General features: G+C 46.1%; 2 protein-coding genes across 6 annotated transcripts in view; one reads left to right on the forward strand and one right to left on the reverse strand.

Moving 5' to 3' along the window:
• Positions 1–14,009, forward strand: part of CLIP4 (CAP-Gly domain containing linker protein family member 4) — a 55,483-nt gene extending 41,474 nt beyond the window's left edge. For all 4 annotated transcript variants that reach the window (XM_070428930.1, XM_070428929.1, XM_070428931.1 and 1 more), the window contains exons 13-16: positions 381–504; positions 7,726–7,790; positions 10,725–10,797; positions 11,829–14,009. In XM_070428930.1, the coding sequence (XP_070285031.1) occupies positions 381–504; positions 7,726–7,790; positions 10,725–10,797; positions 11,829–12,144 (578 nt within the window). In that variant the 3' untranslated portion in view covers positions 12,145–14,009. The remainder of the gene's footprint in view (positions 1–380; positions 505–7,725; positions 7,791–10,724; positions 10,798–11,828) is intronic.
• A 7,541-nt stretch (positions 14,010–21,550) lies between these two features.
• Positions 21,551–24,997, reverse strand: part of ALK (ALK receptor tyrosine kinase) — a 572,354-nt gene continuing 568,907 nt past the window's right edge. For both annotated transcript variants that reach the window (XM_070428933.1, XM_070428934.1), the window contains 2 exons: positions 24,328–24,418; positions 21,551–22,593 (listed from right to left, as the gene is read on the reverse strand). In XM_070428933.1, coding sequence (XP_070285034.1) covers positions 21,919–22,593; positions 24,328–24,418 — 766 coding nt within the window. In that variant the 3' untranslated portion in view covers positions 21,551–21,918. The remainder of the gene's footprint in view (positions 22,594–24,327; positions 24,419–24,997) is intronic.

Raw genomic sequence — 24,997 nt, forward strand, 5'->3', positions numbered from 1 at the left:
AAATGAAGAGGTTGCTGGTTCCTTTATCAGTATTGACACAGCCCATGTCCCGCAGTCCAGGACAAGCTCTGGTTCATCATAGCTCTGAGACACGTTTTGGTCATACTACTTGCATTATAGCCAATCTTGCCAAATTCTTGTTTGTGCATTTTAGCTTTCTCTCTTAATGTGCAACTCTGCAGTGAAGCTTGTAAAACCTTTTCCCTATTCATTTTCAACTTTTCCAATTTTATCCTTTGACAGCTGAACGATCATGACGATCATTCCTCATTTCGGTCATTTGTGAAGTTGTGGAACCATCTAGACTTTGGGTTTGGGTAGCAGCATAGCTGCTTTGGCTACAGTGCAGATGCCGTTAAAGCCTCCCATTCTCATTCCAGGACAGTGGTACGGGATAGAGCTCGAGAAGCCGCACGGCAAGAATGATGGCTCCGTCGGCGGTGTGCAGTATTTTAGTTGTTCTCCAAGATATGGAATATTTGCTCCCCCATCCAGGGTACAAAGGTGAGGAAGAATGGGATTCATGTTTATTCACAAGAACTTCTTGTAATTTGTCATGGTTTATAGTTAGAGCTCCTAATTTTATATTGAAGATGTGCACCGATTATGTTCCCGTCTTCTTTCAGGGGGTTAACCAGCCACTGCCTTCAGAGAGGAGGCTCATGGAAAGCTAAATTTGCTTTGCTGAAGATTTGCAATTTTAAAATCCTCCTTTATTCCTCATTTGCAAACCCTATGAGTACGTGCAGGCTATTAGAAGTGGCGTTTGCAGCGAACACTGGGAGCAGTGAGCTTAATCTGGCATGCAAACAAAAGTGAAAATGCTCTCTGATTGCTCCAGGCGCCCCATTCATCCTCCTGCAAACCTAATGGGACCAAAATGGCTTTTCCTCTGATTTCTTTAGTTTTCACAAAAATAGATAGGCAGTAGATCTTCAGGGAAGCGAAGCTTCAAGTATTTATGTGTAATATACCTCCTCAGTGGCTCCTCTTAGCATAGTACACTTTTGTACCAGCTCACTCTGGTTTCAAAAAATCAGGCTGAACAGAAATCAAGTTGTCATGAAATTCCAGGTGCTGTTTTAGAATGACTTAGGTGCTGAAAGAGGTTGGTTTGGTGAGAAGTGGGATGCTAATCGTAAGTAGGAAATAACATCTATGGTATAACCACATTCACGAGGTAGGTCTGAAGTTACACCATGGGAGTCTCCTCCAGTTCACATCCAGCTAGACTGTGTGACCACCTCCTGGCACATTTAACAGTTTTTATATCCGTTTGCTTTCTCACTCTATTTTTCATACTGAATAATGACTTACAATTTTTGCATTAATTTTCTTCTATGATGTACTTGATATAATTTTCTTATTATTTATGACTAGAGGCCCAGTGCATGAAATTTGTGCCCTTGAGGAGGGTCCCTCAGCCCAGCCTGCACCCTCTTGCAGTCCGGGAGCCCTCCGGGGATGCAGTCGGACATCCTTAGCGCTGCCGCGGAGGCAGGAGAGGCTCCTGCCACTGCCGCTGTGCTTGCCAGCTGTGAGCCTGGCTTCTGGCTGAGTGGTGCTCCCCCTGTGGAGTGCACTGACCATCGGGGGCAACTCCTGCATTGAGCGTCTGCCCCCTGGTGGTCAGTAAGCGTCATAATGACTGGTCGTTTCACCATCACGCTGAAACTGGCTCTCCAACATCCCCCGAGGGGTCCCAGAATGCAAGAGGGTGCAGCCAGGCCAAGGGACCCCACCGGTGCATGATCAAGGCTGGGGAGAAACATGGGAGGTTGGCCAGCCAGGGAGGGGCCGCAGGAGAGCTCCAGGGCCTGTCTGGCCCCTATCGATCCGTGGACCCCAGCAACAAGTTCACCTACCGGTCAGAGTGTCTGCCCCCTAGTGGTCAGTGCACGTCATAGCAAGCAGTTGAGCAGCCTTAGCATATCATTAGCATACTAGAGGCCCGGTGCACAAAAATTTGTGCACTGGGGGGGGGGGGGGGTCTCTCAGCCCGACCTGTGCCCTCTCGCAGTCTGGGACCCCTCGGGAGATAATGACCAGCTGGCTTAGGCCTGCTCCCGGGTGGCAGAGGGCAGGCCCAATCCCTAGGTGCAGCCCCTGGTCGGGCTCAGAGCAGGGCCGATTGAGGAGTTGGGGCGCTGCCCCCTGTCATGCACAGAGCAGGGCGGATCGGGAGGTTGCGATGCCAACCCTAGTCACGCTCAGGGTAGGGCCGATTGGGGGGTTGGGGCACTGCCCCCGTCACACTCAAGGCAGGGTCAATAGGGAGGTTGCGGCGCCACCCCCTGTCACGTACAGAGCAGGGTCCATCAGGGGGGTTGGGGCTCCGTACCCTGTCACACACAGAGCAGGGCCCTTCAGGGGGGTTGGGGCTCCGTAACCTGTTACGCACAGAGCAGGGCCGATCAGGGGGTTGAGGAGCTCCCCCGTCACTCACAGAGTAGGGCCGATAGGGGAGTTGGGGCACCGCCCCCTGTCACACACAGAGCAGGGCCGATCAGGGGGTTGGGGCGCTGCCCTCTATCACCCACAGAGCAGGGCCAATCAGGGGGTTGGGGCGCTGCCACTGTCACACTCAGGGCAGGGCCGATGGGGAGGTTATGGCTCTACCCCGTCACACACAGAGCAGGGCCGATCAGGGGGTTGGGGCGCCGCACCCTGTCACACACAGAGCCGTAGGGCGATCAGGGGGTTGGGGAGCTCCCCCCTATTAGGAACAGAGCAGGGCTGATCAGAGGGTTGGGGCGCCTTCCCCTGTCATGAACAGAGCAGGGCGGGTAGGGAGGTTGTGGCCCTGCCACCTGTCGCACACAGAGCTGCAGGGCAATCAGGGGGTTTGGGCACTGCCCCCTGTCACGCTGCTCCAGGGGCCAGGAGGCCTCGCAGCTCCACTGATCCCGGTGCTGGGAGGCATATTACCCTTTTACTATATAGGATAGAGGCCTGGTGCACGGGTGGGGGCCGGCTGGTTTTCCCTGAAGGGTGTCCTGGATCAGGGTGGGGGTCCCCACTGGGGTGCCTGGCCAGCCTGGATGAGAGGATGATGGCTGTTTGCAGCTGGTCACACCCCCTTCAGGGTGGGGGTCCCCACTGGGGTGCCTGGCCAGACTGGGTGAGGGGCTGAGGGCCATTTTCAGGCTGGTGGGTGACTGAAGCTCCCAACCTGTCTTTTTTTTCTTTTTTTTTAAATTCTGGGCCAGCTTTAGCTCTGAGGCTTGGCTCCAGCTCTGAGGCCTCGGCTGCTGAAAGCAGGTATCTGGTTTTTTTGGGTTCTATAATTGTAACACTGTTGCGGTCCTGCTCACTCCAGCTCTGAGATCCCGGCTGGCTGAAAGCAGGGATCTACGTTTGTTCTATAATTGAAACAATGTTGCGGTCCTGCTGGCTGAAGCCCGGCTGGCTGAAAGCAGGTTTCTGGGGTTTTGTTTAGCTTCTATATTTGTAACAATGTTTCTTAAACTGCAAGCTCAGAGGCCAGCAAGGCAGGCGGGGAACGTTGGCTTCCTCCGTCACTGAAGCAAGCAAGCCTCCTGTTCGCTTCAGTGCCTGGCTGCCGGCCGCCATCTTGGTTGGCAGTTAATTTGCATATTGCCCTGATTAGCCAATGGGAAGGGTAGCAGAGGTACGGCTAATTACCATGTTTCTCTATTATTAGATAGGATTACGCTTTGATTGGTTGAACGGCCAACTGGATGACCAGACACTTAGCATATTAGGCTTTTATTATATAGGATAATATAGCATTTAATATATGCTTTCCAGTTTATAAAGTGTCTTCAATTAAATGTTGCTTTATTTGACCCTAATAAGTATTTGGTCAGCTGAGTTGGGAAATTGCAGGAGCTAATCCATTCATTTACTGAGCATTTAATGAGCAGTGGGCTCTGTGCAGTGCACTTTATTATTAGCATTCCCATATTGCAAGTGAAGAAGCGTGGAAGAGATAAAGTAATTCAGCTCAAGCCTTATAGCTAGTGTAGGGGAGGAGAAACTTCCTCCACCCTTAGGATCAGTAGCTGGACTCGGGTGGTGGGTCTGTGAATTAAACCGACAGCAGATAGATTAACAGGAGAAAAGATATAAGTTTATTAGATTTTATTTTTATATGCATGGGGCATCACAGAAAGAAATGGATATCCAAAGGACTGGCGAGGTTGGAGCATTATAGAGCACATTAATAGTGGAAGAGGCAGGGAAGGCTACTCATGAGAGAGCAAATGATTGTTAGGAAAGGTGAATGGGCACTTAGGAAAATGGACAGGAGGTAGGAGGATTTGTGACAGTGTCTGTCCGGGTGTGTAGTTTGTGAGGATGTCTATCTGGGTGTGGTGTCGACTCTAGGCTCCTCTCCTGGGCTAAGAGTCGGTCTTCTCTGCTTGGTGAAACTCCTGGGGAGGGGATTTGCAACAACCGAGTTCTGTGTTTGGAGGACCCATTTTTGGCAGCATCCAGAGACAGTCTTCCCCTGTATGTGTTGATTCTCATGGATCTTCAGCTCAAAATAACTCTCACGTCAGAATGGCCTGTGGGGGGCGTGTTCTGATCTCCTCTGTTAGTGAATGGCGCAGCCCACCCCAGCTCAGTTTGCTATTTTGTTGTTGTTTTCGAAGACCTCGCTTTTAGAAAGGTTGCTGTTTTTTTTTTGGTAGTCATTTTATAATCAAGAAAAAGAGGTCATAGCTAATGATTAGCATTTATGTTTCTGGTTTCAAGGTCTGTGTGCCTGACATTTCAAAAGGCCAAAACTCAAAACGTCAGAATTTGGAGCAAGAAAGGTTTATTGATGGAGAAGTCACCAACTGAGAAGATGGGATTCCTCAAATCCATCTTAAGAACGTGCAGAGTTCAGGCTTTTTTTATGTCAAGCGAAGGGGAAATGGGAGGGGCGAGAGGTGATTGACAACGGCAGCCAGCAGCCGGCTGGGCACCAGCAGGGGTCCCAGGAAGACCTGAAACCTCTTTGTTCCCAGTCCATTGACCCCAGTTGATTTGCATCCTTCCAGGAGGCTTCTGCAGATCTTTGATAAGCAATCATTGTACATATTTCCCCCATCTCCCCAGGAGAGGCACCTTCTGGCAAGGGGCTGTTTTTATAAAAACTCAAGCCACCAACAGAATTCCTCCAATGATTGGCATGTCTGTGCACAAGAACACAGCTGAACAGGATGGAGTCAGAGAGGCTGAGCATGTCTGTCTGCTGCACTGATATCAGCTGGCACTGTTTTAGGCGCTCTGCTCATGCCACAGCAGCAACCCTGCGGGCCAGGCGCTTTAATTATTCCTCTGTCCCAGATGAGGAAAGCATGCACAGAGAGGCTAAGGGATGTGTGCGCTGTGCCCAGCTCCCGGTGGGGGTTTGAGCCCATGTGGTCTAGTGATGGTTAAAAGAGGCCCCGTGGCTCTCTTCAGGGCCTGTATCTTATAGTCATTGACTTGGGAGTAAAATCCATGCGGAATGTGACAGTCTTCTGGGCTCTCATATTACTTTGGAAAAATCTTCATTAACACATTGCTACAGTCTCCTACAAGTTTTATTTGTCTCCTAGTCAGGAGGACAGGGGTTGTTCATTTCATGTTCGATTACCCAGAGAACATAGGGTGGCTTACTGTAGGCACGGCAAGTATTGATCACGTCGAGCGCAGTGTTTTTTATGCTGTAACAGCCTTTCCTCTCCTTTAGATTATGAAGCTGTTTTCTTTTACATGGTTTCATCCTTTTCTCGCTTTGTTAATGGGACACATGTTTTTTAATTTGTTTTTTCCCCCTTGCCTTCTATTTCGTCGTCTTTAAGGTGATTCATTTAAAAGCAGCTCCCTTTTAAAAGAAACGGGGCTCTCTCTCTAAATGAACTGCTGTCTCGATCCAGCTGTCTTCCTGTCGTCTTCTGATTGTCTCATTCATCCCCATCAAATACTATTAAGTGTCTTTTAGCACTTTGTGCTGTGCTAGGCATTCTGTAAGCAAATAAAACAGACATGGTCCCTGATTTTGAGGAGTTTCTCATTTAAACCAGCTTTGGAGCTCTTTAAAGACACCACTGATCTTCCATAAGGAAGAATTTTTAAATCCTTTTTATTGAATTTATTGTAGTGAAGAAGGAAGAATTTAAAACTAGGGGCTGCGTGAGGACAGTCTTAATAAAATAGTGGCACAGCGTTTCTCCCAGATTGTGGCTGGCCTTCCCTCTCCCCACCCCTCACCCCCCTTTTCTATTTAAAAAATGTGCCTCTTGTCCAGAATCTTTGCACATGTTGTTGCCTCTGCGTGGAGGCTTTCTACTAACACCCAACTTTCATCTAGTTTATACCTTTTCTTCCATTAACATATAAATCAACCAACATTTCTTTAGAGAAATTCTAAGAAAACTATCTAGCCATCTTTTTGCCCAAGTGGGCATCAGCATAGTATTAATTTTCTTATTCTTAGTTCTCACTAATAGATCCTTATTACAAATTAACTAATCACTTTTAGAATAAAGTTCTCAACTATCCATCACCACTTAATTCAAGTATCTGTCTTTTCATCAAGTCATATTTTTTGTGTTCATGAGTCTGTCATTGATTGCTGTATGATGAATATTATGTAAAAAAGATGCATATAAGTTGCAGGATGAAGTTGCAAATATTGCAAGAGTTGCAGGATTTATTGATGGCAGCAGTGTGCTGGAGGAAGTGATTGACAGTGAAGGCTTTGCAGATTTAGGTCAGCAAACAATTGAAAGAAAATAAGACTGTTAGGATTGGCCTTTTAAAAATAATGATTTGAATACCCTATATAATAAAGAGCTAATATGCTAATTAGACCAGATGGCCAAACGACCTTCTGGAATGACCTTCTGGAATGACCAGTGGGCGGGGGGCAGGGCTGTGAATTTCGTACATCAGGCCTCTAGTTAAAAAATAAAGACAAACCTGTCAGGAAAGCGACCTTTATGTTTATGCTTAGAGTCAAATATAAAGTAAAAAAATGTTGAATTGTTTTAGCCATATAATTTTATCAGAAAAATCACACACTTACAGACTCAGCTGATATCTTTCTTAAATTTAAAAATGTGATGCCCTAGCCAGTTTGGCTTAGTGGATAGAGTGTCGGCCCATACAGTGAAGGGACCTGGGTTCAGTTCTGGTCAAGGGCATGTACCTTGGTTGTAGTCTTGACCCCTGGCCCTGGTTGGAGTGTGTGTGGGAGATAACCAATCAGTGTGTCTCTCTCACATTGATATTTCTCTCTCTCTCTCTCTCTCTCCCTTCCACTCTCTCTCTCTCTCTAAAAAAAAAAAAAAATCAATGGAAAAATATCCTTGGATGAGGATTAACGAGAAAAAAAGAATGTGATATTTTTACAACTATAACATTTGTTAAATTTAACATAAAATAAACTTATTTTCATAGTTTTTAGTTTCATCTTGAAGATAAATTTACAAAGAAGTAAAGTCAGGTCCCTATCTTAAGTGAATTCACTTTAAGTTGACTTTTTCTATACAAATTATTGTTAGATAACAAAGAAGGGATAAACAGAAGGTATCTTCTGTTTGATTATTGCCTGTCTCTGATGCTAGACTGAAGTTTATCCTGGCTCATAATAGGTACTCAATAAATGTTTGTTGAATGAGAGAAATAAGAAAACCATTAGTGTGAAACCTCGGTTAAGAGCCAATCTTCAATCTGAAGACCAGCAACTTCTAATAAGGTTTGTATTACTTGTTTTATTTACAGAGTAACAGATTCCCTGGACACACTTTCAGAAATTTCTTCTAATAAACAGAATCATTCTTATCCTGGTAAGATTACAGTTTTATGTTCCTAATAACTATCCCTTTGCTTTTATTTATTGAAGCATTTTATTGTGAAGTATGTATGTATACAAAAATGTGTAAAAGTGTATTTGTATAGTTTATGTAATCATAATCACATCTATTACCTGCCCCCAAGCTGAAGAAGACAATATCTGAATGACAGAATGCCCTGTGTTTCCCCCTAACTCTTTTTTTTAGTTCTCAATAAAATAGAAACTGACTTATTCAGTTTCTGTTTTATTTATCTTTTATTTCTGATTGCTTTTCTGATATTTTTAAAAAATATATTTTTATTGATTTTAGAGAGAGAGGGAGGGAGGGAGGGAGGGAGAGAAACATCGATGTGAGAGAGAACCATCAATCAGCTGCTTCCCATATGCCTCCCTGATCAAAGATAGAATCCCCAACCTGAGTATGTGCCCTGACCAGGAATCAACCGCAACCTTTCAGTGCATGGGACTAAGCTCAACCAACTGAGCCACATCTGCCAGGGCTGATTTTTTTTAAAAAATGATTTCAGAGAGAGAGAGGAAGGGAGAGAAACATAATCATTATGTTTACTCTTTCCCAAATAATAGAAAAGTTTTAAAACTGAGTTATTCAGCTTCTATTTTATTTCCCCCACAAATTTTCCATTATTGTAATAGTTTTTATATGTAATCATTGTTTATTTAATTTGCTCACATATTTACAAATAGCTCTTGTCATTTATCCTCAAAACTTACACCTGGGATTGTTTTATTTCTACTTCATGTGTATTCTTTAAAAGTCCTTTTAGAAAGAGGTCTGTTTGTACCAAGTTTTTGTGTTTTCTAACGATAGTTTTACTGGGGAAAACGAAAACGCAGTGAACATTTTAGTTTGAAAGATATTTTCTCCCTGCACATTGACAATATAATGCTACAGTTTTCTGTCTTCTGTATTTTTTGAGAAGTCAGCTACGAGCCTGTCCAATCCACACTGTTGTAGGTGATTTATCGTTTCTTTCTGATTGCTTTTCAAGGTTTCTATTTCCTTGGTGTTGTACATCTTCACTGTGATGTGTGTAGGTGGGATTTCTTTTGTTTATCCTGTTTGGAATCATGGATCTTCCTGGATCTGGGAATTAGTATCTGATCAATTCTGTAAAAATTCTTGTCTATATACTTACAGTATTTTATCCTTCATTCTCTTTACTATCTATTTCTGAAACTCGGGTGAGCAGTACAGTAGCCTTTCTCACTTTCCCATGCCTCTTCCGGCTTTTTCACAATTTTGTCTCCCTGGACAGCATCTGGTATCTTCAGATCCATCTTTTCATTTCCTGGTTCTTTCTTTTTTTGTTTTTTTTTTTTAAAAATATTTTTTTATTGATTTTTTACAGAGAGGAAGGGAGAGGGATAGAGAGTTAGAAACATCAATGAGAGAGAAACATCAATCAGCTGCCTCCTGCACACCCCCTACTGGGGATGTTCCCACACCCAAGGTACATGCCCTTGACTGGAATCGAACCTGTGACCTTTCACTCTATCCACTGAGCCAAACAGGTTAGGGCTCCTGGTTCTTTCTTTAGCGATGTTTATTCTGTTGCTTAATCTAACCACAAAGTTTTTAATTATAAAGGTTTCTTTTCTTTTTGGTAAATCTGTTTGTTACTTATTGTCACTTACTCTTTCTCCATATTTTCAAGTTTTTCTTATGTGTCTTTAAACATTTTCATTGTTTTCTTTTATTTTATGTCAAATGATTCAGTATTTGATGTCTTTGTGAATCTGAGTCGCCATCTGTTTCTGTCGAGCCTAACTCACGGTGCTTTGTGCTGTGGGTTTGTAGTTCATTATTGTGAGGTACTCCTTTCACTCTAATGGATGGGACTTGTGAGGCCTAGCTTGATGCCTCCTATTTACTTCTGCCTGTTGTCTCGAGGCACTGCCCAGCCTGGGGCTGTCTCAATCTATAGCCTCTGCAGCTTTTAAAATGTCACACAGACAAAATGACCCTAAGTTCTGAGGGAGGAAATGTTGCCTGTTTTTGAGCATTCAGGTGACCTTTGTCTTTGTCCAAATGGTGCTCATTTTGTTTCTTGATAACCTTACACTGAGGGGAGCGGGTTGGAACCCTCGCTGAACCAGGCGTCTGGAGAGAGTCCCCCTGCTGGCAGCTGGCTGGCCGTCCCTGTGTCCTGGGCAGCAGCAAGGCGGTGGCCGGTTCCCCAGAAGTCAGTGGCACCTGTGGTTCGAGATGGCAGACTGCTTTGGTGCTTGGTTACCTCTCATGGTTTCTCTTTTTAGGTTTTGGCCTCTTTGAAATTGGACCTTTTGTGTCAGCTCAACAGTATTAAATGCATTATAGTTATTTTAAATGATACTTGCTTTAGTCAAGAGATTCATTCATTGGGTCTGCATTAACTGCCAGAACTGCAAGTCCCTTCTTTTTAAAAACATCTTTTTAGAAATTTACCTTTTGTGAAATCTTATTTTATTTTTTAGATTACACTGTCATTTGGGGATGGCAGCAGTCATCAGCTCTGAAATTTTATTATTTAATAGGTATATTTAGTGGTAGTGTTTTTAAATCTTTTATCCTTTTTTATATGATTTATCAAGATTAATATTTGAGAAAAGATTCAGCTTTATCAATATATACTTCAGTGTTATTTGGCTTTCAAGAACCTTTCTAATAAAACTTCTGAATGTATGTCATGATTATAACTTGCTCATGTACGTGCACTTTGTCTGAGAAAGGTCAGATACAAATTTGTTGTGAAATCTGAACTACTTCTGTATTCTGGATGTACTTACGTTCTGTGCTTTCTCTTTCCAAAGGAACATTTGAACTAGCAGAACATCTGCAGGAGGAATGATAAAAGATAACTTTAAAAAAAAACAAAAACATGGCGTTTGTTTTTTTTCCTCTTCTGACCTTAACTTGCATGTTTAGGTTTTAGGAGAAGCTTCAGTACCACGTCGGCTTCTTCCCAAAAAGAGATTAACCGGAGAAACGCTTTTGCCAAGTGAGTATGAAGATTTAGCAGCACACCGTTCGAGAGGAGCTGGGCGGGATTCTGCGAAGGACGAAATGTGGGGTTTTGTACCTCTCACTTGGCTGGGTAGGATTTTATCACTTAGGGAACCGTGGAAGAGTGCACTGAGAGGAGCTCTGTTAAAGATGTCGCCGGGACTGAAAGTGCTGCACTGCACATATTTTCGAATTGGTTTAGTACTCTTACTAAAGGTTGGAGGAATTTACATTTTGTGTTATCATTGAATAGGGTGGACTGTTTAATTAGTCAAAGAATTGATTTACTATTTTCAGCAGTGCATGAAAGCAATGCCAGGCGTGTTTGCATAAGGTAATGTTACTAGTAAAAAAAAATTACTCCCACTCTGCCTTGGGAGTATACTGCTCAGAATGCATTTTTGTTTATTGGTTTGTTTCTTGTAGAGAGAATCTCTTTTTCTCTTTTTCTTTCACATTTATTTACCCCACACCCTGGGGCTCTGGAAGGTCCTGTGAGATGCTGTCTAGCAGGGCTGGGTGGGTGTTTGTTGTATATGTGTGTGTGTATATTTTAAAAAATATGTCTTCATTGACTTTTAGAGAGAGAGGAAGGGAGAGGGAGAGAGAAAGAAACATAGATGTGAGAAACATCGATTGGTTGCCTCCCATATGCACCCTGACCAGGGACTAAACCCACAACCTGGGCATGTGCCTTGACCTGGAATTGAACCAGTGACCTTTTGGTGCGCGGGATGACGCTCAACCACTGAGCCACACCAGCCAGGACTCTCTCTCTCTCTCTCTCTCTCTCTCTCTCTCTCTCTCTTAAATCCAGATTAGTATAGTATTAAAATAGTCAAAAGGGAAATCTTTTAAAATGTCAAAAGTTTATTCTACTATTGCTATTTAGACTAAAAAGCTCAAGTTGTGAACATAAAGTATTCTCTCTTGTGACTGAATTGTGAGCCGCAGTGGAGATGAAGATGGTAAGTCGCGTCACCTGGCCTTCAGGTGTAAGAGCTGCTCTTCCTTTTCCGTGAACAGATCAAAAACCGCGCTGCGCCGCAGCTGGAGCAGCTCGGCCCCGGGCGTGGAGGGCGGCGCGAGGCTGCACGAGGGCTCCCAGGTCCTGCTCACCAGCTCCAACGAGATGGGCACCGTGCGCTACGTGGGCCCCACCGACTTCGCCTTGGGCATCTGGCTGGGGCTCGAGCTGCGGAGCGCCAAGGGGAGAAACGACGGGGCCGTGGGCGACACGCGCTACTTCACCTGCAAGCCGAACCACGGCGTCCTGGTGAGACCGAGCCGAGTAACCTACCGCGGAATAAATGGGTCGAAGCTCGTGGATGAGAACTGTTGAGTTAAACTCCTGGCGTGTTCGGTGAGTGAGCGTGTGTGTGTGTGAGCGTGTGTGTGTGTGTGTACATACAAGCATGCATGTGTATGTAAGACATAGAATAAAGTCTGGCAAATGTCGACTTTAATTAGCCACTATTTAAAATTTGAAAATATGGCTGTCTTCCTAAAAACCACGATTACAATCCAGAGGGACTCCTTTGAAGAGCTAGCACTGTGAACTGGGGGGGTCACAGTTCCCTCAGAACAGTTTTGAAAGAAGCGTTTTTAAAAGCTTTTGAAGCTTTAGACCCAAGACAGTTCCGAGACGTCGGGTAAACGTGCCCGTGGGTGGCCCGCTGCTGTTGCTCTGTCTCCTCTGTGCACACAGTACTGGGTGTTTCCTGGTCGTGCGGGTTTGCCCAGCTTTGCTTAAATCTGATGTTCACATGGCCTTTTCCTGTACTAGTAGTACAATAAGAAGCTCTGTGATTAGTGTATTTTTCATATTTGGGGCAAAATTATTTGCCCTTTCAGGAGGGCCTCATCGAAAGCTAGGTTAGAATTTTGGAGTTGGATGGGCCTTGTGCGGACGTGGAGTCTGAGCTGTTTTCTCACCCACAGCCACTGGCTAGATGGCTGAGGCCTGAGGAGGGAGCGTGGGTCTCCTGAGCATGGCTCACGCTCTTTCCTCTGTACAAGCGGATACTCTCAGCTTTCTCGTCTGTGTCGGTGACTGCTTCATCGGGATGAATTATAAAAACTATGATTAGGTTTATGAGTTCAAGTCATAATGAGGATTTTTTGCACATACTTATTTAACTTCCTTATTGGACAGATCTCTAAAACACACACAGACACACACGAAGCACTTTTACCATAGGATGCACTTTCATCTTTGCCATCATTTCCTCCTGGGGTATGAAAAACATTAAAAAATTATATTGAAGAGAAGAGTGCAAATTAAGATGTGTTAGGAAGAATGTAGTAGTTAATCATTTAAATGTTTATGATTTATCGGGTTTTTTGTTTGTTTTATTCATAAATCTGGTGTTCCCTCTTGTTGCTGTTTTGTATTTTCATTTGTTGAAAGCCATTCTGTTACAGCCGCGGGGCTGAGTCATCATGGTTTTATTTTCCTTGTTGAGCGTGTGTTGACAAACTACTCTTCATAACAGAGTGAGGTGATAATGCCAAACATTTGTATTGTGGATATGTATTGAAGTTTATGGTCCTATATGTATAATGATTGATCCCTAATTGTAGATATTTAGACCTTAATCTACAACAGAAATATCAGAACAGTTTGCTTTATAAGATTAAAATCCTCCTTCAGAATGGAGCTTACTTTGTGCTTAGAAATACTAGGTTGAACTATTTTGCAATATACTATTTAAAATCAGAATTCTGTTGCTTCGCTGCCTTTTAAAAAAGAAGTGTGGCATTTCACATATTGTTAGAGCTATTTTCCTGAAATACATGTGCAAAATAAGGCTGCTTTATAACCAAGGAATATTTTTATTGACTGAAGAAAATGACTGTACTGCTATTCAAAAGTAAACTTATTTTATTATATAGCTTATTTCTTAAAGACTCTATTTATACCTTGACATGAAATCCCTGGTTATACTGAACTTGGGTGTCTATAATTCTTCCTGTTGACTATAAAACACTAAGTTAGCAGCAGTAATGCAACACAATTCAGTGTTGCATTTTGAGATCAGAATAATTCTCATATTTAGATTAGGATTATTAATGTGTACATTTCTTAAGGAAGAAAGACACAACAGATGCTATACAAACAAATTTGATGTTTTCATTTGTTTTGCTTATTGATGTCAAAATTCACTTCTTGAGCATTAATAAAAGGGAAGCTATTTGGTTTTGGAATGGTATCTTGTCATTTCCGCCCCCCTCGCCTCGCCACTCTGCCTTTCTTAGTGACTTAACTTTTTTTCCTTATAGTAATGATTCGGATTTGTCCTGTCCCTATAAAGCGTCTTAAGAAGTGTCATGCTTTCCACTCAACAATAAAGATACGTTTCCAGCCACCCCCTTTTATATTGTTTTGATGGACAGAGAGCCACCTAAGAAAATAATGTGTTTCTACAGTTTTCTAAAATTGCTTAACTGTCTTTTATACCAGTGGGATTTCTTTGGTTTATGTAAGGCAGGGCAGAACACTTTGAAGTTAGATTTAAAAAATATATAAATAACTAGAGGCCTGGTGCATGAAATTCGTCATGGGGGAAGGGGGGGATGTCCCTCAACTCAGCCTGTACCTCTCCAACCTGGGACCCATTGGGTGATGTCCGACTGCCGGTTTAGGCCCGATCCCACAGGGACAGGCAGTCCGACATCCTTCTCACAATCTGGGACTGCTGGCTCCTAACTGCTCCCCTGCCAGCCTGATTGTCACCTAACTGCTCCCCTGCTGGCCCGATTGCCCCCAACTGCCCTCCCCTGGCAGCCATCTTATGATGATGTGGTGGTGGCCATCTTGTGGTGGCCATGTTGTGATGATGTGGGGCGAGGCCATCTTGTGGTGGCCATGTTGTGACGATGTGGGGCGTGGCCATCTTGTGGCGGCCATCTTATGATGACGTCATGGCCGTCTTGTAATGACATCGTGGCGGCCATCTTGTGACGGAGTCGTGCGATGCCACCTAGGCTTTTATTATATAGGATTGTCTGCAGTCTACTAAAAACTCGTCTGTGTTTTAGGGTAACTTGGTGGGGATATTGCGAGTGCTTAAAAGTGTTCAGATACAGATGCTCACTGATCTGAGCCGAGACTGTGGGCCCGCTGTGAGCCCCCCGCAGCCTCTGCTGACCCCTGTCCTCCCCGCGTGTTTAGTTTGTCTCCCTAGCACTTAGCACTCTTGGTCACGGTAACATTTTTGCTTGTTATTTCTCTCTCCCCTCAGTGGCCCGAGGGCTGGATGTTTGGCTGCTTCGCTCATCGCTTAGTTCCCAGCACCTGCGTGATTCTCGGCTCCTGTGGTGCTTGGTGATGTTCACTGAGTTCCAGAGGCAGCAGGCCGCCGAGCATCTGCAGCAGGTGCTGTTGAGCTTCGCACGGGCCTTGGGCGCCGGCCATGCACCTGGAGTCTTATTTGTAAGGGAGGAAAGAGGGCATGTAGCCCAGCGTTACGCCGGAACGGTGGCATGAAGGAGCTAGAAAATGTTGGGTGTTGGGTAGAAAAGGGGGCAAGAAAGACACAACAGGATCGCCTCAGGCAGCTGCCTCTGTGTTTTCCCGGGGCCGGCTCTGAATTCCCGTTTGCTGACCTATCATTTAGAGAACTTGGTGGTGTGTGTGTCTGATAGAGGGAGAGTGAACTGGATCTGACCTGAGTGTGCCCAGCATTTCATTTCAGAGTTGTATTTTGGACCTGCCTATGTAGACTCTGTGATAACATTATTTAAGCCACGGTGACCGATGGCTAGAGACCTCCTGTGTTCGGAATCATTCTTAATTGAGAAACAGATCGAGTCGTGTAACTACCCTCCAGGCATTTGTTATCTAAGTGATTCACTCGGCGACGTGTAATGTGCACGGCCACACTGCAAGCCAGTAGGAGAACTCACTTTTTATTTTTCTTCATGCCCTTGGCTTCACTACACTTATTTATGATACAAATACATTAGTTAATACAAAACTCACATTATCACACGTGTTTAGTAATGTTTAGCAATACCCCTCGGTCCACACACAGGCCCTTACACACACGTGGCTCAGATCCACAGCAGGCATTCCTGACGAAGCTGTGTGGGCTGAACAAGGAGGCCACATCATGGTTTCATTACAAGCAGGGTGTGATGGCTTTGCATAGGCGGATGGAATTTTTCTACCAACATTTTTGCTAATGCTCCTTGTTTTAGAGGGGAGAGGAAGCGTACGTGGAGGGATGCGAGGGCCGGCTTCTTTGTCCGGAGGATGTGGTCTCAGGAGTGGGCACTTAGTGTTGTTCAAATTGGATAAATCAAATCAAATAGTCTCTGAAATCTACTTGTACTGAATTTGAACCTGATGCGTCTCTGAAGTGTAGGAAGTTTAAGCAGCCGGATGTGTGTTCCTGACATGTGTCAGATCTCACGGAGGGTAAGTTCTTCCACCTCCCCTTTCCTTGAAGTGGACATACCCTCTTGAAGACTGAACAAATTATTTTTCACATAAATCAAAATAAACTGACGTGGAAATAAATCATCTTAAAATTGTACGCACAGCTTCAGGATGTTCTTTTCATTCCTTCTGAACATGACCTCTGGGTTCAGCTTAGGTCCCAGTCAGCTGGGGTGGCGACATGGGCTGTCCCTGCCAGTTCTCCTTATGAACGATGGGTATTGCTACCTAATGCTTTGGAAAGAGCATCCTGAGGTGGATTTTAAAATGTTTTAATAGTCATACCAAGTCCTTTGTTGATAGCAGGGAAAGAGGAGTTTGCATTATGGACGATGGACAGAGAAGAGGAAGGTGAACAATTTCAATCTCCTTTCCTGAACCTGCCAATACAAATGGTTTCTAATGAGAATTCCAATAGATTAGTCATATTAGTTTAAGTCTCATTTTCTCAAATGATGTTTTTCTCAAAGGGAGTAGAGCTCCGGGAATGAGATTTCTGGGGCCCCCCTGCACACTGGTGTGTGACACGGGATCCAGTGTCCTGTTCTGCTCAGTTTCTTACCTTCTGTCCCCAGCTGCTTCCTGGTCCGGACACGAGGAAAAAGAATGTCTGTCTTTCCTATGACTTTATTCTGAGAACTGTGAAGCTCTATATAAATATTGCTTTGAAATAATACAAAAAGATTTAAATTGTTTTTTCTTGACTTTCAGATGCACTAAAATGTAGGTAACTTGCCTTCCCAGTCTTGTCTTTTGGTGGATTATTTGAATTGGCTGTCTTTGGGGATTCTAGATCCACTAGAAAGCTCTAGCATTCACCACAAGTTTCCGGAACTCGCCATCCAGTGGCAGTGGGTGTCGCTATAAATCTGAAAAGAGGGGGTCTATCCAATTCTGTGGTAATTGGGAGCAAGGACTCCTGTTCCCAATGAATTCCTCATCACAATGGCACCAGGACACTTGTGTAGGGATGCGGGGCCCACAGGTGCTGCCTGGTCAGGGTCATGGGCCTCTTCTGGGTGCTGTTACTTCACTTTGCGATGGGCCCTGGGAGGTGCAAACTGACAGCCGACAGATCTGTCATCAAATACGAGGTGTGGTGAAGGTAACCTTCAGAAGGTACATTTTATAACTTTACTGTGATAATAAGCCCGCACTTGTGGCAAATGTAACCAGAGAGAAATAAGTGTGTGACACTGAAGGGGTGAAGGTCATTGACGGACAGGCATCTCTGTCCTGTCAGCTTTGCTTCTTCCAGGAACCCAACTTGACTGACCTCATTCTGCTGTGGTAACGGTTTTATGATTTATTGAAGGAATCTCTGAATAGAAAGAATAAACAACGATCTAATACTAAACTTCTTTCTGGTCCATTTCTGTATAAAGATTAAGTATAATTTGGCTCCCTGGGATTGTGCACTGAATTAATTGGCTCTAAATGCTTTAAAAGTCAAGGTCAAGAACATACCCCCCCCACCCCCGGCCTGCCCCCCGTCATGTCTTTCGGATGGATGGAATTTACATTCTCCAAGAAGGCTTGTAGAATCCCAGACTTTGGAGTTGGAAGGGGCCTTTGAGACCAAACTGCTCATGTTTTTAAATGAGAGAGTAGGAGTTTAACTGGCTTGAGTCACACACAGGGTGGGGCAAAAGTAGGTTTACAGCTGTGAGTATGGGAAAGTTTATTCTTGAATGATTATTTCTTATATTATTTTCCCTGTGAACAACTGTAAACCTATTTCCCGCCCCAATTATCTGTGAGGACTCCACAGATAATTGCAGTCTACTACCTGGGTCCTTTCACTCCTGCCCAGTCCGCTTGCTGTTTCTCAGGTACCTGATGGGTGTTAAACCACCCAAACCATTATACTCATGTGAAGTCTTATCAGTCTGCTACTCATCTCTATTGGAAAATGGCCTTTCTTAACATGTAAATATCCTTGGGGCACTAATACATTGGTTGCTAAGGCTTAGTGAGAGTTCATTTGCTAAGACTACAACCAGCTGGTGGGCGCCTGCTGATTTCAGTGAGGGCGGATAACTGCTGTGAGGAGGCAGTGGGCTGTAGGTGTGCGGACAGGGGGCGAACAGACGCGGGTCCCTGGAGTTTTCTGAGGTGAGCCTGGCCGTGGGCGGGCAGCACTGGTTTGACAGTTGCTCAGCCCCCAGGAGAGGACAGTCGCGGCTTTGTTTGTGGTTCAGGTTCCTCCCGCCTCTCAGTTGTCAGTAATAATAGTCTGTGCTCACTCTGAGCTCTTCCAACATTTTAAAGCTGTTAATCTAGAGCTAAAAATAGCTTTGCACATGAGGAGTGCCTTGAAAGTTAAATACACCTGCTTCAGGCTACCAAATGAAAACAGCATTTTAACACAGACGCCTCACTGTTTGTTCTCGGTAGTTGTTTTTGTTTTAGGGCGTCTTGTGGAGGATGACAGAAATGCTGGTTTTTGTTTTGTCTGTTCACACAACACGGGGAGCCATCTGCTATGATGAAATTGGCAAAGTCAAATTGTATGTTCTTTGGGGACCCACTTAAAAAATCGCTAAAGACAGATTGACAACACTCCAGACAATTTTATGAATCTTGTTGTGGGAGTCTGTTATTGAGTAGTCTGAATCCATAGGCATCTGTGATAGTCTGTAAAGCTCATATGAATTTTAATCCTGCTATTACTGAGGGAAATCTATTAAAATAGCCTGATTACTTAGATTTTCTGAGTGGGATAAAGTTAATCTGCAGTTACAGAAAACATCTTAGAGCTATCGAGTTTACTATCAGATGGAGATGCCAGGAATTTTTTAAAAAGGATTACTCAATTGACTACAACTCTTCCTTTCTGTGATGCTTACTTTAACACTCAGTCCTAAGCGTGACAGACAGTTTTACATTCATGCTTTGAGCCGAAAAGGACTTGGTTCTGGTAGGGTTCTTGCTACTGTCATTAAACAAGGGACAGATGAGGAGCCAGGGATGCTGGCGGGCAGGGGCGTGGGCACAGGAACCCCCAGAGCTGCAGTGCTGGGGGCAGGGGTACAGACTCTGGCTTCTGCAGCTCCCCCCCCCCACCACCACCCAGACCCAAATCACTGGGCAATTCAAGAGGCGTGGGAGGAGCGCGGTGCTTCCCCCCAGTTTAAAATCTCCTGGGGCCGGGGGCCAGGGGCCACTGTCTGGTTTTGTTTGTGGAGACACTGAGGTGCAGGCTGGCCCAGCGACCCCAGGGGAGCCAGAACTCACCCTGACGGGAGAGGACATTCCAAACTTTCGGCTACTAAGAAGATGGTGCTAAGAAAAGAAAGTTTATCCCTGCTGTTTCGATTTGCTCTCATTTTGGGGTGCCCCATTTAATTACCTGGTCATTCCTCGCTAACGGCCAGTTTCCCAGCGGAATGGTGGTGAACTCTGATGAGCTTCTATATAGACATGGGATGGCAGTAATTGTTCTGGCTTATGGTTTAATTCACGTGGTCTCTGCACACTTGACTTGTGTCTGCCCATAGTTACCATGGGCATCACAGCCTGTGTGTGAATCGCCGTGGCCACATGGCTGGGCAGTGCCGGGGGGACACGGGTCCGGGTTAATGCCGTGCCGATGCTGATACCTCGGCCTACAGCGAGTTCAGTGAGACGCCGTGAGGCGGTCGTGTCTCAGTGTGGAGCGTTTACTTAGCTGTGTATACAGGCTTTGAAGACTTGACTGTCATTTGAACTTGACGTGAATATTGTGGTAGGGCATCATCTGAAAATGTAATGATTTGTAGTTTTTAAGAAGAGAAAGGGGTAAGGTCCCTCCCTTCCCCCCGCCCCTCCCCCCCGAAAAACAGCAATAAAGAGTCGGCTGCGGAGGTGTGTGCATGCTCCCCGTTTAATTGGTCACTGGTTACAGATGCGAAGTGACATGTTCAGTTTTTGGCGTTCCTCTGCCGCCATCCCTCGGGAGCATGGTTCTCCAAGCGTGATTCTTGGCCCCTTCAGGTGGTTTATGAACTACGTGGATGTTGACATAATTAGACTATTTACTTTTGCGCCTGGCATGAGCCAGAACTTTCCTGATATGGTTATTTAGAGATGAGTTCATTCTGCCCGATGAAAACATGTAGTTAAGAAGGTAAGGAGAAGTGGTCAGTGCGTCTGCCGATGCACAGAACCGCTGGCCGGGCCAGGGGTCTGTGTGGGAGGCGTGAACGCGGCCTGGTGCTGTCAGAACAGAATGGCTTTCCCACGTCCAAGGCGATGCTCCAGATGCGGGTGAACCTGGAGGTCGGGAAGGTGGTGTGTACACAGTGCTTTTGCTGGGAATGCTCAGAGTCCTGCAGGTAACAAGGCTTTCCTCCCAGAGCAAGGCTTTGGCACAGCTAGGACCAGGAGAGGACCTGGGCAAGAGGATGGAGGCAGAGCAGAAAGAATGGGATCCGAGCTTCCTGGTAAAGCAAAGCATTGCTGCATAAGTGCGTGTGTAATATTTTTGTGGAGATAAATTATCTGTGAAAACCAAGCTCAGAACCCCTACTTTGTGACATGCGTGGTCAACCTCAGCACTTGGTGTCCCTCAATTCCTGCACTCACTGCCCCCAGAGGAGAAATTCTTGGTTTCAGTCTGCATTTGATAGCCGTGCAGATGATGCTGCATTTCAGCAACTCTGCTCCATGTGTGCTGGGGTCACATGACCAGGAGAGAAAAGGAGGTGAACATGGGGAGGAAGGATGCTGGTCCCGCAGGAGCACCTCTCAGGCCACCCGAGGACCTTTACTCCACAGACCTGCCTGTCACCCGTAGGAACTCCAGCCCGGCAGCGTTCATGACCAAACGCAGAAGGTTTTGGCCCAGACGGACTGACACGAGCCCATGAGAAGGGATGTGTTTCTATGCTTCGATGTGTCACAGCTGCTTCAAATTTTTATTTTTAAATGATCAGAGTTTATTTTAGTGGGAAGTTTTAAAGTAATTGATTTAGATCTTTAGTCCAGTGGGAAACCTCACATCAGTTGCTCACTTTGGGAGGAGGTTTTCTTAAGGCATGAGGTATATTGATAGAATGCTGAGCGTGTCTCGCTGGGCTCGACCACTCGAAGGACCTCCTGCAGGTGAGAACATGCACGTTTCCTCTAAACCTCCATCACTATCACATTTTACCATCATCAAGGAGTAGCACGATCGAAAGTGTCTGTCATCGGACACGTGACGCTTCAGTTACTTGTCCATGAATTTCCTTTTCCAAGTAGAGAATGTCCTTCCCATGCTGACTCATCACACACAGCTCCTCTTTGCCCCCCCCCCGCCCCCCCCCCCCCCAGTGGTCCAGTCCACAGCACCCAGGTTAGGGCGCATCCCTGGCTCCAGGTGCGGGCCTAGTGAGTGAGCAGCTCATCTGACTCCCCCCAGCTGTGGAGGCCCGAGGACGTGGGCCTCAGCCGCGCCCGACAACCTTAGGCAGCCAAATCCGGGCCTTGTATCTCCCACTTGTCTTTATGACATGTTTTTCTTTTGAAATGATAGGATGAACCCATGCTCAAAACCTCTCGAAAGCATTTGGAAAATACAGCTTTGATGTGGCTCTTCAAAACAAGTTGGCACGAAAGGAAAAGTGGCGTTTGGTCTGGCTTGTGGAGGAGCCGTGGCCCGCCCCCCTCCATGGGCTCAGGGTTCCCGAGGAAAAGAAGCGAGGGCCCGGCTCAGGGCCCAGGCTGGCTTTGGAGGGCCGTGTCCTCGTAGTGACTGGCCCCGGGGGCGGTGGCCTCTAGGGGCAGGCCCTGCTGCTGGTAGCCGTAGTTGACAGTGCCGCATGGGAAGTGACGCAGCCTGAACAGGGGCACTTCCTTCACGCTGGCGGTCAGCGAGGACGGCTCCAGGAGCAGGGAGGCCCCGGGGACTCTCCCCGCTGCAGCGCTGGGCGGGACGGGGCCCCCGGGCCCCAGGCCTCCCTTCTCGGGTTCCTTCTGTGCTGGAGGGCGGGCCTTCCTGGCCGGCTTCTCTGTGAACCACGAGCCGTAGGTTGGGTTCCACAGGCTGGTTGGCTTGTTTCGGGATCGCTGGACTTTGTGCAGCTCAGATGGCGGGTTCGACTGAGCGAATGCCATGTTAACGTGTCCCCCTCCCACGGCCGGCCCTCTGGCGACTTGAACGTTGACCTCTGGCGCCGGTGGCTTCCTCACCGCCTTGCCCGAGGAAGTGGAGGGCAGGGGGGCCAGGGCGGCTGGGTCCTGCCTGTCACCCCCTTTCCCTGCGGGGGGAGAGACTAAGAGAGGAGGGACTCCCTCAGGGTCTTTGGGCCTCACGGGCACTTTCTCCTCCTCCTCCACGAGTGGGCCGTATTCTATGGGCAAAGCCGTGTTGATCACATCTGGATCCTACAGGCAGGAGAAACGAACTGATTAAAACTCAATCACAGACACGAAATGTCGGATCTGGAAGATACCTGAGCCATGATCTCACCCACACTTACTTTACTGAGGAGGAAACCATTCAATGTTTATTGGGAATATGTTAATGTACAGGCACTGGGGAATAAGAAACCAATGGGAGCCTGGCCAGTGTAGCTCATGGTTGAGCATTGACCGTCCAACAAGAGGTCACGGGTTCGATCCCCAGCAGGGGGCGTCTAGGAGGCAGCCGATGGATGATGGTGTTTCTCCCTCATCGATGTTTCTCTCTCTCCCTCTGCCTTCCTCTTGCTCTAAAAATCAATAAAAAAAATTTTTTTTTAAAAGCAGCCAATGGGAAGCCCTCCTCACCCTTGACAAGTGCCGGATAAGCCCTGGGATAGAAGCCATGCAGGGTGCTGGAAGCACCCAACTGCCCAGGCAGGGGTGGGGCAGGAAAGGCTTTGCAGAGACCACTATTGGGCAAATCTTGCAGATTCGTGGATTAAAAACTTACAAACTAGTTTAAAAAATTATTCTAGTCTCTTCCCAATAAAATCTTTCTAAAAAGAGAACTCTCTGTGTCCGACTCCAGGATTGTGTGTGTGAGATGGGGCAAGGGGGTGGGGAGGAAGGAGACACCGTCCCATGTTGGTTTACAAGGTTTATCTCTTCCTGGCTGCCTCCCGCTCTCCTCATGTTTGGGTGGGTGATGTGTGACTATAATTTTCATATTGTTACACGTCAGATGTCACAGAGCAGTGGCTCTCCAGTCTGGGTGTGACGGGCCCTTTGTGAACCCCGGCAAATGCCGAAGCGCTGCGAGGAAACCATTCACACACCAACTCTGTGCTGTTTTCGTCCACAGATCGTATTTATGGCCACGGAATGTAATAGAGAAAAGCAAAAGCAGTTGCCAGAGATTTGAGAAAAATGTGTGGGAGGAAATTTAAACTTGGGGAAATTTAAGTCTTTAATACTTTATGCAATTTGGGACAACCATGACTGCAGTTTAACAGAAAGCACATCGATCTAGTATTCATCAGTAAAGAGTTTAAGAATAAAAAATAACTACCTTCTGATTCTCATTTATATTTTAGCTCCTCTGTTAATTATTGATGTCTACAGTGAGTCATTCAACATGTGCTCAGACAGCCCAGCCGGTGTGGCTCAGTGGTTGAACCAGGCAGGAGGCCTTGGTTCACTTCCCAGTCAGGGCACATGCTGGGGTTGAGGGCTCGATCTCCAGTGGGGGGTCGTGCAGGAGGCAGCCACTCCATGATTCTCTCTCATCATTGATGTTTCTTTCCCTCTCCCTTCCTCTCTGAAATCAATAAAGGTATATATTTTAAAATGTGCTCATATAGAGCCATCTGTTTTTAAGAGGCTATACACTGTTGGAGAGCAGGGGTTTTCCATACTTCCCTGCAGATCCCGTTTTCTTCAATAAAACATTAGGTGCCTGGTGGGAATTTAGTTACACTGGTGAACTGGATTGATTCCCTATTGAGTGGCAGCCACGTGTCACGTGCTGCTGAAGAAAGTAGCAGCTACTGGTATTAACCATAAAACTTGCAAGCTGAGGGCCCATCATTTTACTTTATAGATAACTGACATTCATTCTCATGATCCTAACTCACATCTTCTGGCTGGTTTAACTTTTATTTCACGTTTCGGCACTTGCCGTCATGAAAACTTGCTGACCAGGGGGAATGTCTGTACCTGCGTGCAGTATTCGATCCTCTCCAGGATGGTGGCGAAGTTGGGCCTGTCCTCGGGCTGGTGCTGCCAGCACTGGGTCATTATCCTGTATCTGAAAGAAGGATCAGCACATTCCTTAAAACCAGGAGAAACAGGATGAAACGTACATTTCTCCTCCCCACGCCTTTCTAAGTGGGACGGGGGTTGGGGATGGGGGTGGGGGGTGGGGGTGGCACTGCCTTTGAGGGTGGTAACCCCAGGACCCATGTGGTTGGCATATGCTGCCCTCTGCTGATAGGCCAAGGAATCGTAAGTGTAGAAGCTAACACCAAGGCCCATGAACACAACCATCCTGTGTTCCCATTAAATATGGCCCTCTCATCCATTCCTGAGTTAAAGTCACCTCTGGGAGGAATATTCTGACTACACTGCCCATCTGCCTTGCTTGTGGCTAGTAGGTGAGGGGTGCCAGACAGGACACAGAAAATGCGGGGAATGGGCAAAAGTAGGTTTACAGTTTCGAGCATGCAAAGCACAGAGGTTACTCTTATGAACAAACATAAACCCACTTTTGCCCCACCCTGTTTTTAGGGGACTCAGGTACAAAGGTGTTGGGTAGAAGGGGTGGAGGCCAGGACACACATTCCTGAGGAGTGAGCTTGGTGAGCTCATGGCCTCCCGCCAGCCAAGG

Source organism: Myotis yumanensis, unplaced genomic scaffold (assembly GCF_028538775.1).
Source record: "Myotis yumanensis isolate MYYU_CA2020_CCGP unplaced genomic scaffold, mMyoYum1.0.hap1 SCAF_11, whole genome shotgun sequence".
Classification (NCBI taxonomy): Eukaryota; Metazoa; Chordata; class Mammalia; order Chiroptera; family Vespertilionidae; genus Myotis; species Myotis yumanensis.